Source organism: Ceratotherium simum, chromosome 13 (genome assembly GCF_057802395.1).
Source record: "Ceratotherium simum simum isolate JZ-2026a chromosome 13, ASM5780239v1, whole genome shotgun sequence".
Classification (NCBI taxonomy): Eukaryota; Metazoa; Chordata; class Mammalia; order Perissodactyla; family Rhinocerotidae; genus Ceratotherium; species Ceratotherium simum.
The window spans coordinates 19,365,103-19,378,119 of NC_141912.1; the positions used below are offsets into that span (position 1 = coordinate 19,365,103).

Here is a 13,017-nt window from a genome sequence, read left to right on the forward strand (position 1 = left end):
CATTCATGTTTGTACCTTCCCTGATCTGTTGTTTTCACTTTTTCATGGCCTCTTCTAATTTTATCTATATGTGTACACGTTTTTCCCTTATTATCTTATAAAAAAGTAGTGTATCATAGTAGTTAAGAGTGTGGATTCAGGAGCTAGATTGCATAGGTTCATCTCCCTGTTGTACCACTTACTAGCTGTGTGACCTTGTACAAGTTACTTAACCTCTCTGTGCCTCAGTTTCTTCATCTGTAGACTGGTTATAATAGAATCTAACTCTGAGTTTTGTAAGGGTTAAATCAGTTAATGCATGTAATGTGCTTAGCATGGCGCCTGGCCCATAGTGCTCTGTATTAGCTTTTTTATTATTATTATTTCACTTACTTGTAGAATCAGCATTGAGCACAACTATGTGCCTGGAACAAAGCTATTTCCTGGAGATACAGGGCTGAATAAAATGTATCTTTTCCCCAAAGACTGTGAAATCTGAAGAGAGGCACAAATAATCATGATAAATATGCATAGAGATAAAGTATGTGGATACACAGAGGATGGAGCCATCCTTGACTTGGGCTTCAAAGGTTTTGTAGTGGTTTGATGAATGGACAAAGGGCTTTTGAGGAGAAGCAATAACATATCTAAGGAAAAGCTTAAGGGTGCCTGGAAGGGAGAAGGAATAGCAAGGTGTGTGTCCTGACTTGACTAACTTGTAGAGAGTAGTTTTAAGAGGTATAGTTTGGAGTAATGCAGATGAGTGATAAATAGGGTAGTGAGAGTGGAGAGGAGTTGCATTTCATGGAATGCTTAAGTCAGACCCAACAGGACAACGTGAAAGACTGGGTGGGGGGTAGACAGTATGAAAAGGTTAGGGTTAGAAGCAATATAATCTGGTTATTTCTATATGTCTTTTATTTATTCATTATCTGTTAATTATTTTCTTGTATCTTTTCGATACTAATCTTTTTTTCTTAAATCAGATTTGTTGAGGTATAATTAACATAGAGTGAAATTCACCTTTGATGAATTGTGACAAATGTTTATTGTTGTGTAAGCACCACTGCAATCAAGATTTAGAAGTTTCCATTGCACTAACAAGTTCTCTTGTATCTTTTTGTAGTCAACCCCTCACCCCCACCAAACACACATACTCACAGTCCTTGGCAAGTGTTGTTCTGATTTCTGTCCCTATGGTTTTGCCTTTTTCAGAATGTGTATAAATGGAATGAAATGTTACTTTGTTCCTTGCTTTTTTCACTTAGCGTAATACATTCAGTATTCATCCACGTTGTTGTGATTATTAATAGTTTGCTACTTTTTATTGTCTAGAATTATTTCACTGTGTGGATGGACCACAGTTTGTTTATCCGTTCACCAGTTGATGAAAATGTTTGTTGTGTCCAGTTTGGGCCTATTAAGAAGAAAGCGTCGTAAACATTCATGCACAGGTTTTTGTGTGCATATATGTTTGCCTTTGCTTGGGTAAATACCTAGGAGTGGTATTGCCTGGTCATACGGTGAGCATCGGCTCCACCTTTTAAGAAACTGCCAAAATGTTTTCCTAAACAGCTATACTATTTTGCATCTCCACCAGCACTTCCAGTTGCTTCACATCCTCACCAAAATTTGGTACTGCCAGTTTTTTATTTTAGCAATTATACTAGATATGTAGTGGTATCTCATTGTGGTTCTCCTTTGCTTTTCTGTGATGACTAATGATGGTGAGCATACTTTTGTGTGATTATTTGCCATCCATATATCTTTGGTAAAGTGTTCAATTCTTTTACCATCTTCCCCTCTTTTTTGGTGACCTTGAGTTAGGAAACTGTTTCTTAGATAGGACACACACACATACACACATGAAATTATTTCTTAGGACATGAAAGAAAAGAAATCGATAAATTGGACTTCATCAAAATTAAGTACTTTTGCTCCTCAAAAGACACTGTTAAGAAAATGTAAAGAAAGACAATCCACAGACTGGGAGAAAGTAATTGCAAAACACATATCTCCTAAATGGTTTATATCCAGAATATATAAAGGACTCCTACAACTCAACAGTGGGAAATCAACCTATTTTACCATTGGGAAAAGATTTGTCTGCCTTTTTATCATAGTTTTTCATTGCCTTTTAAAATTTTGATATAGTAGAAACTCGGAATTTTTGGGGGGAGATGAGTGGATAATTTCTTCTGTGGTTTCAAAACTTAAAATATGTGTTCCCAGGATCTAGAAACAGATCTGATAACGTATCTATTTCTCTCTCTCTCTTTTAAACTTTTTTCAAAGTATGAAAAGGACTTATTCAACTCTTCAATTTATTTGCAGTTTACAATGATGGATACTTAAAAGCTCCATAAAACCAGGGATTTTCTTTGCTATTATTTTACATTTTTACATATTTTACATTACTTTCTGTGCTTAGTACAGTGTCTGGCTCAATAAATATTTATTAAGTGAATATTTGTTAAATATAACATATGCATTTAACTAAATTTTTTCCATATTGTTCTCAGCATACATTTACTTTTGCTCCGGTAGCATTTATTTTTAAATTTTTCTTTCCCTTTTTTATGATGCTAACTCTATCATGTTTGTTTCCTAATTAACGTATTAGTTTTATATACCCTCTAACAAATTACCACAAACATATTGCGTAAAACAACATGTATTTATTATCTTACAGTTCTGGAGATCAGAAGTTGGACATGGGTTGTCCTGGACTAACATCAGGGTGTTGACACGGCTTCATTCTTTTCTGGAGGCTCTCGGGGAGAGTCTTTTTCCTTGCCTTTTCCAGCTTTTAGAGGCTACCCACTTTCCTTGACTTGTGGCCCCCTTCTTCCATCTTTAAAGCCAGCAATGCCATCTCTCTCTGACCCTTCTATCATCACCCCTCTCTCTATCCACAGTTGGGAAAGATTCTCAGCTTTTAAGGATTCATGTGAATAGATTGGACCCATCTGGATAATCCAGGTTCATCTCATCATCTCAAGGCCCTTACTCTTAATCATATCTGCAAAATCTGTTTGCCATGGAAGGTGACATATTCACAGTTCTGGAGATTAGAACTTGAACATCTTTGGGAAGCCATTATTCTGCCTACTACATATAGCATTATTTATTGGTTGATGTTTTACATCTCTAATGTCTATTTCTCTTTTAGTTCTAGTATTACTCTGTTTTTAACTTTAGTATCACTTGAAAAATCATTTTTTACTTTGTAACGTGTCCTATTATTTAGTATGATTATAATATTTAATGTCTCAATGTTTCTCTATATAATTGAATTTAGAATGTTGAGTTTTGTTATAATTGATGAAAGATTCTTTTTTTCCACTACAGAAAGTTTTATAGTTATTTTAATTGGATTTAAGAGGAAAACGTTCCTGGTAGTGATACTCATTTTGCTGGCATTCGTCTAGCTTGGCCTCATCTTTCAATTAGTAATTTTTATCTCTTAGTGTTAGTCACTTACTGGTACTATTCAGGTAGAAAATATGCTTTTAGTGGTGTGTGGAATGTGCTGTCATTATAAGTTTTGATGAAAGGGCTATTTCTACCATTGGGGAAGAATTTTTCTCAATGGAGAGATGAAAGAAGATAAAAATATACTGGGAGATAAGAAAGTTTTGTTCAAAAAATTAAACCACATGTAGCATCAATTGCTCTTTTGTGTAAGTCATTAGCAAACTTGTTCACAGGCTTGTGAATTCAAGATATCTTTCGTCTAGTAGAGTTTAGCTTAGTGAGTGCTGTGGACTTCCCCAAATTTAAGAGATTTGGAAATTGAGCTCTTTTCCAATACCATTTATAGAGGTAGGGACTTTCTTTAGCATCTTGGAGAAAAATTTTTAGAGAGAAAAATATTTTTTACAGAGAAGTCAGTACTGAACTTGAACCTGTCAAATGCTGATTATTGGATTAAGCTCCCATTTTTGTAAAAATGAAGACTCTGAGCATATATTTGATGGAAAATGGTTTTTATAGTATAGTTCTTAACAGAGATAGAAAAAGGCATTTTTTTTTTCTTTTAAAGGTTGGTAGAGTTTTTAGGTGGTTTTAAAGTTTTGGTCTGATATTTCTTAATTAGAATAATAATGACAAGTTGTTCTAGTTTCTTTATATACAGTCAAGAGAGCTCCTTTGTATCTGTGTTTATGTATATGCATAACGTATTAACCTCTCTTACTCCCAAAAGGATTTAAGGTGTCTTGGGATAAAATTGAGAGATAATAAAACCCCAGCCGGATTGATGCAAGTATAAAAAGACTCATGCTGAGTAATAGAGAAATGTGGATAAAGAGTAGTCTTTGCACATTTTCAACAGAATTAGCCTGAACAATGCTGTTGAAATTGTTCTGTTCACCCTCCAATGACTTCCTTTTCCAAATAGAATAAAAGCTAAACTATGTGGCAAGAACTACAAGGTCTCACATAGTCTTCCTCTCTTAATTATCTGACCTCATCTCCTACCGTTCTGCCCCTCCTTTGCCATCATTCCTGTCTCTCAGCCCTTGTATGTACTCTTTCCCCTGGAGGTTCGTGGTTATGTTTCTTTCCTATAGTTCAGGTCCCAGGATTGATACTACCTGTTAAGAGCATTACCTGGACCACTGGAGCAAAACTGCCCTCTCCACCTCCTGCCACTTGGAGATTTTTATTTCCTTCATAGCATCTGTCATGATGGGAAATGAGCATTTTCAGTTGTTTACATGTTTGTCTCCTACAGTTAGAATGTAAGGCCCATGAAGCAGGGACCTTGTATTTTTCATCATTATATACCCAGTTCCTAGAACCGTGCATAGTGCTTGGTTGGTGCTTAATAGATATTTGTTAAGTGAATGCACACCAGTGGTGATTTGTGGGGGAGAGTTTGGGGGAATAGTTGTTGCCTGGGTCTCTTGAAAGTTCAGGTTCTTTCAAGTTGGATAGCATTCTGTGATCATTTAGTAATGACCTCCATGTGCATAGGAAAAGGGAAATTTCACGAAACATACCTGCTGCGTGTGTGCCATTCCTAGATAAGATCCATGTAGAATACTTGGCAAGAATTTAGCTGCATAGCCTTGTGCCTCAGTTCCCTCAGCCTTGGAAGTAACGATAGTATTCACTGCCTAGGAATGTTATGAGGATTGAACGTGGTAGTGCATGTGATGTGTTAGCACAGAGCCTGGAACATAGTAATTGCTCAAGAAATGGGAGCTATCACTGTGTTATTAGTAGTCATTAACTTCTCTAGCTACTGGTTGTTCAGAAAAAAAAGATACTTGAAGTGCATACTAATGCAGAACCTCTGACTGCAGAACAGTATCAGCTTGCTCCCTGACTGGACTTTTTTTTTAGCCTAATTGGCAAAATTGTGTTTGAGGTTGTGTTAGTTTCCTAGGGCTGCTGTAACAAATTACCACAAACTGGGTGGCTATCTTAGCTGTACTCGGAACCTGCACTTTCCAGTATGGTAACCAGTAGCCACATGTGACTATATAAATTAAAGTTCAATTCCTCAGTCACAGTAGTCACAATTCAAGTACGCAATAACTACATGTGGCTAGTGGCTGCCATGTTGGACAGCACAGCGTATAAACATTTCCTTTATCATAGAAAGTTCCATTGGATAGCACTGCTCTAAACAATTAGGAAATTTTAGACTAGCACTTTTATTTGCTTTAGGTGCCTTTGTATAGGTTTGTTTCTTCAATATATATTTAGTTATAAATTTGGAGTACTTCATAATAGCTGAATAAAATATTTTTATGGATTTCTTTTAAAAGTTTTGCAGCAGAGTGACTCATTAATGTTATTTATGAATTGTTTATTCACTAGCTCCTTTCTTCATTGTCGAGAACATATGGAGTCAGTAATAGAACATACTGCCTGTCTTTTTTTTCTGTATATTTATAACTAAGTGCCTGAAGGACACAAGATACTGTTTTATTTATTTTATTTGAATTATATGGCAGAGACTAAGCTCTTGTGTATTCAGGGCTACAATTTATAGTATTAATTAAGAACAGCTTTCCTTTTCTGCCCAGAATGAATTCAATATAGTCTTCTTTACTCTCTGTGACTCTTGAGTGTGTTCTCTCACTCCTGATTGTTTTTTCTTCTCTCCCTGGCTACCACCCTGTGCTTTTTTGCCTCCTCACTTGTCCCTCTTCCGTTTAACTACCCCTCCCTGACTCTTTTCTCCCTTTTTTCTCTGTCTCCTCTTTTTTCTTTCTTTTTCTCCCACAGCTTCCTCCAATATCCTCCTTACGAGAAATGGAAACGACACAATATTTTCTTTAAATCATCTAATGAACTTCTCCCTTGTTTGCTTGTCATCAAATGCTTTTCTTTCTTTTTCTTGAAATTTGGTAGATCATTCTTTTTAAAGTCCTGGAGTTCCCCCACACCACTTAGTGATTAAATTACCATGTGTAGGCAGTATCTGTTTTTTCTGCCATAAAAGCAATTGTAATCAAGTACTTTTTAAAAATCAGAGAATATATTTTCAACTATATACATTCAAGCAAATTTTGTGTGACTACTAGGGTAAAAGAAAATCTCTGTTTCTTCAATACACACACACACACACACACACATATTTAAACTTTTATTTTGACATAATTTCACACTCACAGAAAAGTTACAAAAATAAAGACTTACCATGTACTCTATATCCAGATTCCTGAAATGTTAATATTTTAACAAATTTGCTTATCATTCTCTTTTTATATATACATGTTTTTTTCTGATCCCTTTTGAGAGTAAGATGCAAACGTGATGCTCCTTTACTTCTAAATGTTCATATATTTCCAAAACAAGGACATTCTCTTACATCACTATAGTATGATTATAAAAGTCAGGAAATTGACATTGATACAATACTATAAGTAAGTGTGCAGACCTTATTCAGATCTTGCCAACTGTCCCAGTAATGGTCTTCATAGGAAAAGAAAAGTATCAGATCCAAAGTTACATTCAGTTGTCAGGTCTCTTTAGCCTCCTTTAATTTAGAACATTTCCTCAGTTTTTCCTTGCGTTTCATCACCTTGACATTAGAACATTTTTTTTAATAATAGCTTTTTTCAGGTGTGATTCACACACCATACAATTCTCCCATTTAAATTGTGTAATTCAGTGGTTTTTAGTATATTCACAGTTATGTGATCATCACAATCAATTTTATATTTTTATCACTCCAAAAAGAAACCCAGTACTCCTTAGCAGTCCCTCTCATTTCTTGCACCACCCATCCATAGGCAATCACTAACCTACTTTGTCTCTGAAGATTTCCCTATTCTGGCCCTTTCATATACATGAAGTCATACAATATTTGACTTTTTTTGATCTGGCTTCTTTCATTTAGCATAATGTTTTAGTATGGATCAATACTTCAGTCCTCTTTATGGTTTAATGGTATTTCATTTTATGGTTATACCACTTTTGTTTATCTATTCATCAGTTGATGGGACTTGGGTTGTTTTTACCTTTTGCTTATTAGAAATAATACTGCTATGAACATTCCTGTGCAAGTTTTTGTGTGGACATATGTTTTCATTTTTCTTGGGTATATACCTAGGATTGGAATTGCTAGATCTTATGGTAACTATGTTTAACCGTTTGAGAATCTGCCAGACTGTTTTCCAGAGCAACTGCACTATTTTACTACATTTTTACTAGCAACGTATGAGGGGTCCAATTTCTCCATCTCCTTGTCCACGCTTGTTATTGTCTGTCTTTTTGATGTCCTAGTGGGTCTGAAGTAGTATCTCATTATGGTAAAATATATGTAAAATTTACTATTTTAACTGATTTTAAGTGTATGGTTCAGTGGCATTAAGTACATTCACACTGTTGTGCCAACGATCATCATCATCCATCTCCAGAATGTTTCATTTTTCCAAACTGAAGATCTATACCTACTAAAAAATAACTCTGCAATCCTGCATTGTGGTTTTGATTTGAATTTCCTGGTTGGTTAATGATGCTGAACACCTTTTTGTATGCTTATCGACCATTTGAATGTCTTCCTTGGAGAAACGTCTATTCAGATCTTTTGCCCATTTTTAAATGGTTTGTCTTTTTATTATTGAGTTCCAGGAGTTCTTTATGTATTCTGGATACAAGTCCCTTATCAGATTTATGATTTGCAAAAATTTTCTTCCATTTTCTATGTTGTCTTGTTACTTTTTTGATGGTATCCTTTGATGCACCAAGGGGTTTTAATTTTGATAATGTCCAGTTTATCTTTTCTCTTTTGTTGCTCATGCTTTTTGTGTAATATCTAAGAAACCATTGTCTAATCCAAAGTTCATCTGGATTTATGGCTCTGTTTTCTTCTAAGAATTTTATAGTTTTAGCTTCCCCTCAACTTTTTAACCTTTTAACTGTTTTCTCCATGTGTTATTCTTAGGGATACTGCTTCTTACTCACTCCATGTGCTACAGCACTGGGTACAGTACTCCCTTTGATCTATTATATCTCCAGTGGCGTAGGAAAGCATTTTTGTTTTGGTTCCATCATTGAATTATCTCATATTGTACTCCTGTTATTCTCTGTCTTCTATCTTCAACAGATATCTTGCTCATTCATCCACATTCTCTGAAAAATTTGACCAACTTTTCCTTCCTTATCCAACCCATGTCTCTAATATCATTGGCAATCTGAGTGTCCATGTGTAATGTCTCACTGACAGTCTAACTTCTCACTTCCTTACTTCTCAACTGCAGTGGTTACCACCTTCATCCTATTTCAGCAACTAATTCTCATGACCAGATCTTGGACCTTGCTATCCTTCAAAAATACTAAGTATCTGCATCCATACTCTGATTGTAACCTCCTATCCTCTTTTCTCCTTTTTCTCTCTCCTTCCTCCCTCCCTCTTTTTTACTCTTCCTTTTCTCTCTTCCTTCCTTCCCTCAACCCCCAGCCACTTTATGTCTATTTTCTGGCTCTGCTTCTTTCACTAACGTATTCTCTAAGCTTTGTCTTATCCAAAACACATAGTTAATTTCCTTTCTTCTGTATTCTTCAGGTTCATCTTATAAATCTCTTCAGTGCTGTCCCCCCCCCCTTTGAACCATCCTGGCATGTGTTATGTGTTCAATAAATGATGAGTGAATGAATGAATGATAGAATGAACAAACTTTGGATCAATCTATTTATCTGTTTGGCTCCTACACAAGAACTGCTGGGCCCTGAGAAAAATTATAGCTGTACATGGAGGCATTGTTAAAAAAACCATGGTGTCATTTCAACTGGTTATCGCAATACTGTCTGGCAATTTTTGTGTCCCTAGTCATCACTTCTTCAAACAGGTATTAAACTTACAGCAGGTATTTTAAACCTTCACTCTATTTTTGTTTAACAATGTGCTTTCTCAGTCACAGCAGATGAATTTGCTTCTTACTTCACTAAGAGAATTGAGGCCAACAGGTGGGATACTTAGCATGCTCTCTGACTTCCATGCGAGTGCTAGCATCTGTTCCCTTGCTTTCCTACCAACTCCTTGTTCAGAAGATGACGATTGTCTTCTCTTCCATTCTGGGCTTGTGTCTCTACCTGTGTTTTGGATCTTACCCTCTCCACTTCCTGAGGGACTGAGTTTCCTCAATTATTTCTTCTATCTTCAATTCCTTTTTCTCTGTGGTCTTTCTCCCCTCAGCATGTAAACTTCAAAAATAAAAAAAGAAAGAAATAGTTAAGTATACTAACACATGTATACTCAATTTCCTCTAACTACTAGGAGTCCTCTTTTTCCTTCCCTTTCTATCCACCATTTTGTAAGAGTAGTCTGTATTTGGGGGTCTAGTGGTTAAGATTTGGTACTCTCACCACCTCAGCCAAGATTTGTTTCCTGGGCAAGGAACCATATCACTGTCTGTCATCTGTCAGTTGTCGTACTGTGGTGGCTGCGTGTTGCTGTGATGCTGAAAGCTATGCGACTGGTATTTCAAACACCAGCAGGTTCACCCATGGTGGGCAGGTTTCAGCAGAGCTTCCAGACTAAGAAAGACTAGGAAGAAGGACCTCGCCACCCACTTTCAAAAAAACTGGCCATGAAAACCCTATGAAAAACAGTGGAGCATTGTCTGCTATAGTGCCAGAAGGGGAGAGGATGGCACGAAAAGACTGGGCATGGTTCTGCTGTGCTGTACATAGGGTCGCTAGAAGTCAAAATCGACTGGACGGCACTAACAGCAAAGTCTATATTAGCTGTCACTCTTATTTATAACTCATTACTGCTGAACTCACTGCTTTCCCGAGGTTCATTGACCCCCCCCATTGTTAAATCAGACATACCCACTTTAGTTTTCCTGTTACTTGTTATCTCTGTAGCGTTTCACACTGTTAGCTGCTTCTTCCCCTTTGAACTCGCTGTTATCCTGGCTTTGATCACATTCTGTAAAGAAGCCCCATGGACTCTCTTAATAAAACTAGAACCTAATGGTTCCAGTAGTTCCAGGTGGACGCATCTCTAGTTAGATACATTTGTTTGGAACTAAAGATCCAGCGTGTCTGAGATGTACTTTGCGTTCAGCAATTTCTCAATAATTATTGCTCCTACTACCATATCATACTGAGGTCAGTGGGCAGAGGCAGAGCTGGATTCAAGTGTGTTCTCACAAGTCTTTTCTTATTTCCTATAAGACACTGAGACCAAAGGAATATTTTAAAGAGATTTGCTGTTGCACTTTTAATAAAGTCTTTTAAGAAGGTTCTTGTCTCAGTCCAGTTCATTGCAGCATTGTTCTATAATAATGAAAGATTAGAAATAACATAAAGGTCCATCAACAGGGGAACGGATGAATTCATTATGGTATATCTATATATGAGATACTAGGGCAGCCAGTAAAATGAATCAAGTAGACTGATATGTGCTTAGGATATATAGAAAAAAAGTCAAGGGGCAGGTCTATTGTGTTATCTATCATCTATCTATCTATCTCAATTTGTAAGAAAAAAAAAACTACAGAACTATATATAAATATTTAGCACTGGAAAATGTCTTGGTATCTGCTCATCAAACTATTATGAGTAATTTCATCTGAGGAGCAGAAATGGAGGATGTTATGGGTTACTTTATTTCCTCTTTGTTATTTCTATTTTGTTTGAATTTTTTCAGTGAAGATGTATTTCTTCTGTAATAAAACAATGATAATTTTGAGGATTTTTAAAGTAGAAGTAATACCAATTTATGACCTATTCTTTCTTGACTTTCTCTCTTCCTTTAGCTTCTTGGACTACAATCCTTGCTTTTTTTCATTTTCCTTCTAAACTCTAACCACTCTCATTCTGTCTCCTTAGTGGGCTTCTCCTATCTTAATCCTGTTTATCTCTCAAGAGTCAGCTTTGTTTCTCTAAGAAGCATTCCTGGATCACTCAGTCAGATTTTATTACTCTTCCCCTATGTTCCCATGGCATCCTGGGAAATCTTCCTTAGTCACTAGTTTCTAGGGCAGGAGCTGTTATTATTTGACTTTTTGTTCCATGGACCTGAGCACAATACCCAAGCACGAGGTAGAAATTCATTAAAAGGGGTTTCATTATTAAAATAATAAAGCATAGAATTTGGAGTAGATCTCCTTAATACCAGCATGTCCTTTTGTGTTGGTTCACTTTATGCCTGTTTTCTTGAAGCTCCGTGTGAAGAGATGTTTTTGTTTGTGAGGAAGATCAGCCCTGAGCTAACATCCATGCCAATCCTCCTCTTTTTGCTGAGGAAGACTGGCCCTGGGCTAACATCCATGCCCATCTTGCTCCATTTTATATGGGACGCTGGCTCAGCATGGCTGGACAAGCGGTGCATAGGTGCGCGCCTGGGATCCGAACCTGGGCCGCCAGCGGCAGAGCGCGCGCACACAACCGCTACGCCACCGGGCTGGCCCAGAGATATGTTTTAATTAAACTTCAGTTTATATCTCAGGATGTGTTCAGATTATGTTGATAGGCTATCCTAACAGAACTCCAGGCAGTTTATTTAAATGTAATATGATTTCTTCAATTATCATTGGAGGACAGGAGAGTGATAATTGCATATTTCCTTGTAACACAAAACATTAATACTGAATATTTTTTATAGGGTTTCCAAATGCATTAATTAAAGAAAACCTGTGTTCGTGTGCTTAGAAAATGTGTTACATTGACTCAAGCAGGAGGATAAACACAAATTAATGTTTCTTCTCCATGTAAATTGCTTGCCTTAACAGTTTGTTTTCTTTTTAGGTTCAACAGATAGATCGAGTGGTAGAAGTGGTAGAGGAAACAATTAAAGGTAATTGTTGAAAGCAAGATAAGCAGATGTATATGTTGTTTGAACTATAGTATGAAAATATCACCTAGTTAACGTTTCTTCAGCATCTTTATGAAAGTTATTGTTTTAGATATAAAATTATAAAGTTTTTTTCCTTGACTGCTTCGTGCGTTGACCAATCCAATATAGGAGGCATACATTTGATTTGCTTATAAATGAGTCAGATCATAGTCTTTTTTTTTTTAACCTTATTTTTTTGTGTGTAAAATAGATTTAATTTGAATCTCAGGTTAGGAAGACAGAATTTAATCAATTTTAAAATAAGGAAATGATTTTATTTGCATATTTTTGCAGTTTTATTGAGATATAATTGACATTATTTGCATGTTTTCATATCACATAATTAGTCGCAGTTATCCTTTTTAAAAGTACTTTTAAAAGTAGTATTCAATTTTGGTACCTTTTCTACATGTGATTTTTGTAATTATGCTAGAAAATAGAATTATGCTTTGTTTCATTAGCCAGTGTTCTTTAAAACAGATTCTTATTGAAGTACTGGGAAATAAAGCATCCTTAATTCTGTGGTTTAATTTTTAAATAGTTATAGTCTATTTTCCCTCTGTTAGAGTAGTAGAAATGAAAGCCAGTAATATGATATTGAAATACTAAGTTAAATGTATTGAAGTTCTCACTTAAAATTTTAACCATTTCGTTATAAATGAGAATTTTGTGTTTAAAAAAAAAGACTACTTCTACCAAAATGAGATTTTTAACCACATACTTTTCCTGCT

At 35.9% G+C, this 13,017-nt stretch overlaps 1 protein-coding gene across 6 annotated transcripts in view; it reads left to right on the plus strand.

Moving 5' to 3' along the window:
- CDKAL1 (CDKAL1 threonylcarbamoyladenosine tRNA methylthiotransferase) overlaps positions 1 to 13,017 on the plus strand; it is a 657,675-nt gene that overhangs the window by 166,110 nt on the left and 478,548 nt on the right. For all 6 annotated transcript variants that reach the window (XM_087438080.1, XM_014788718.2, XM_087438079.1 and 3 more), the window contains one exon: positions 12,199 to 12,247. In XM_087438080.1, the coding sequence (XP_087294206.1) occupies positions 12,199 to 12,247 (49 nt within the window). The remainder of the gene's footprint in view (positions 1 to 12,198; positions 12,248 to 13,017) is intronic.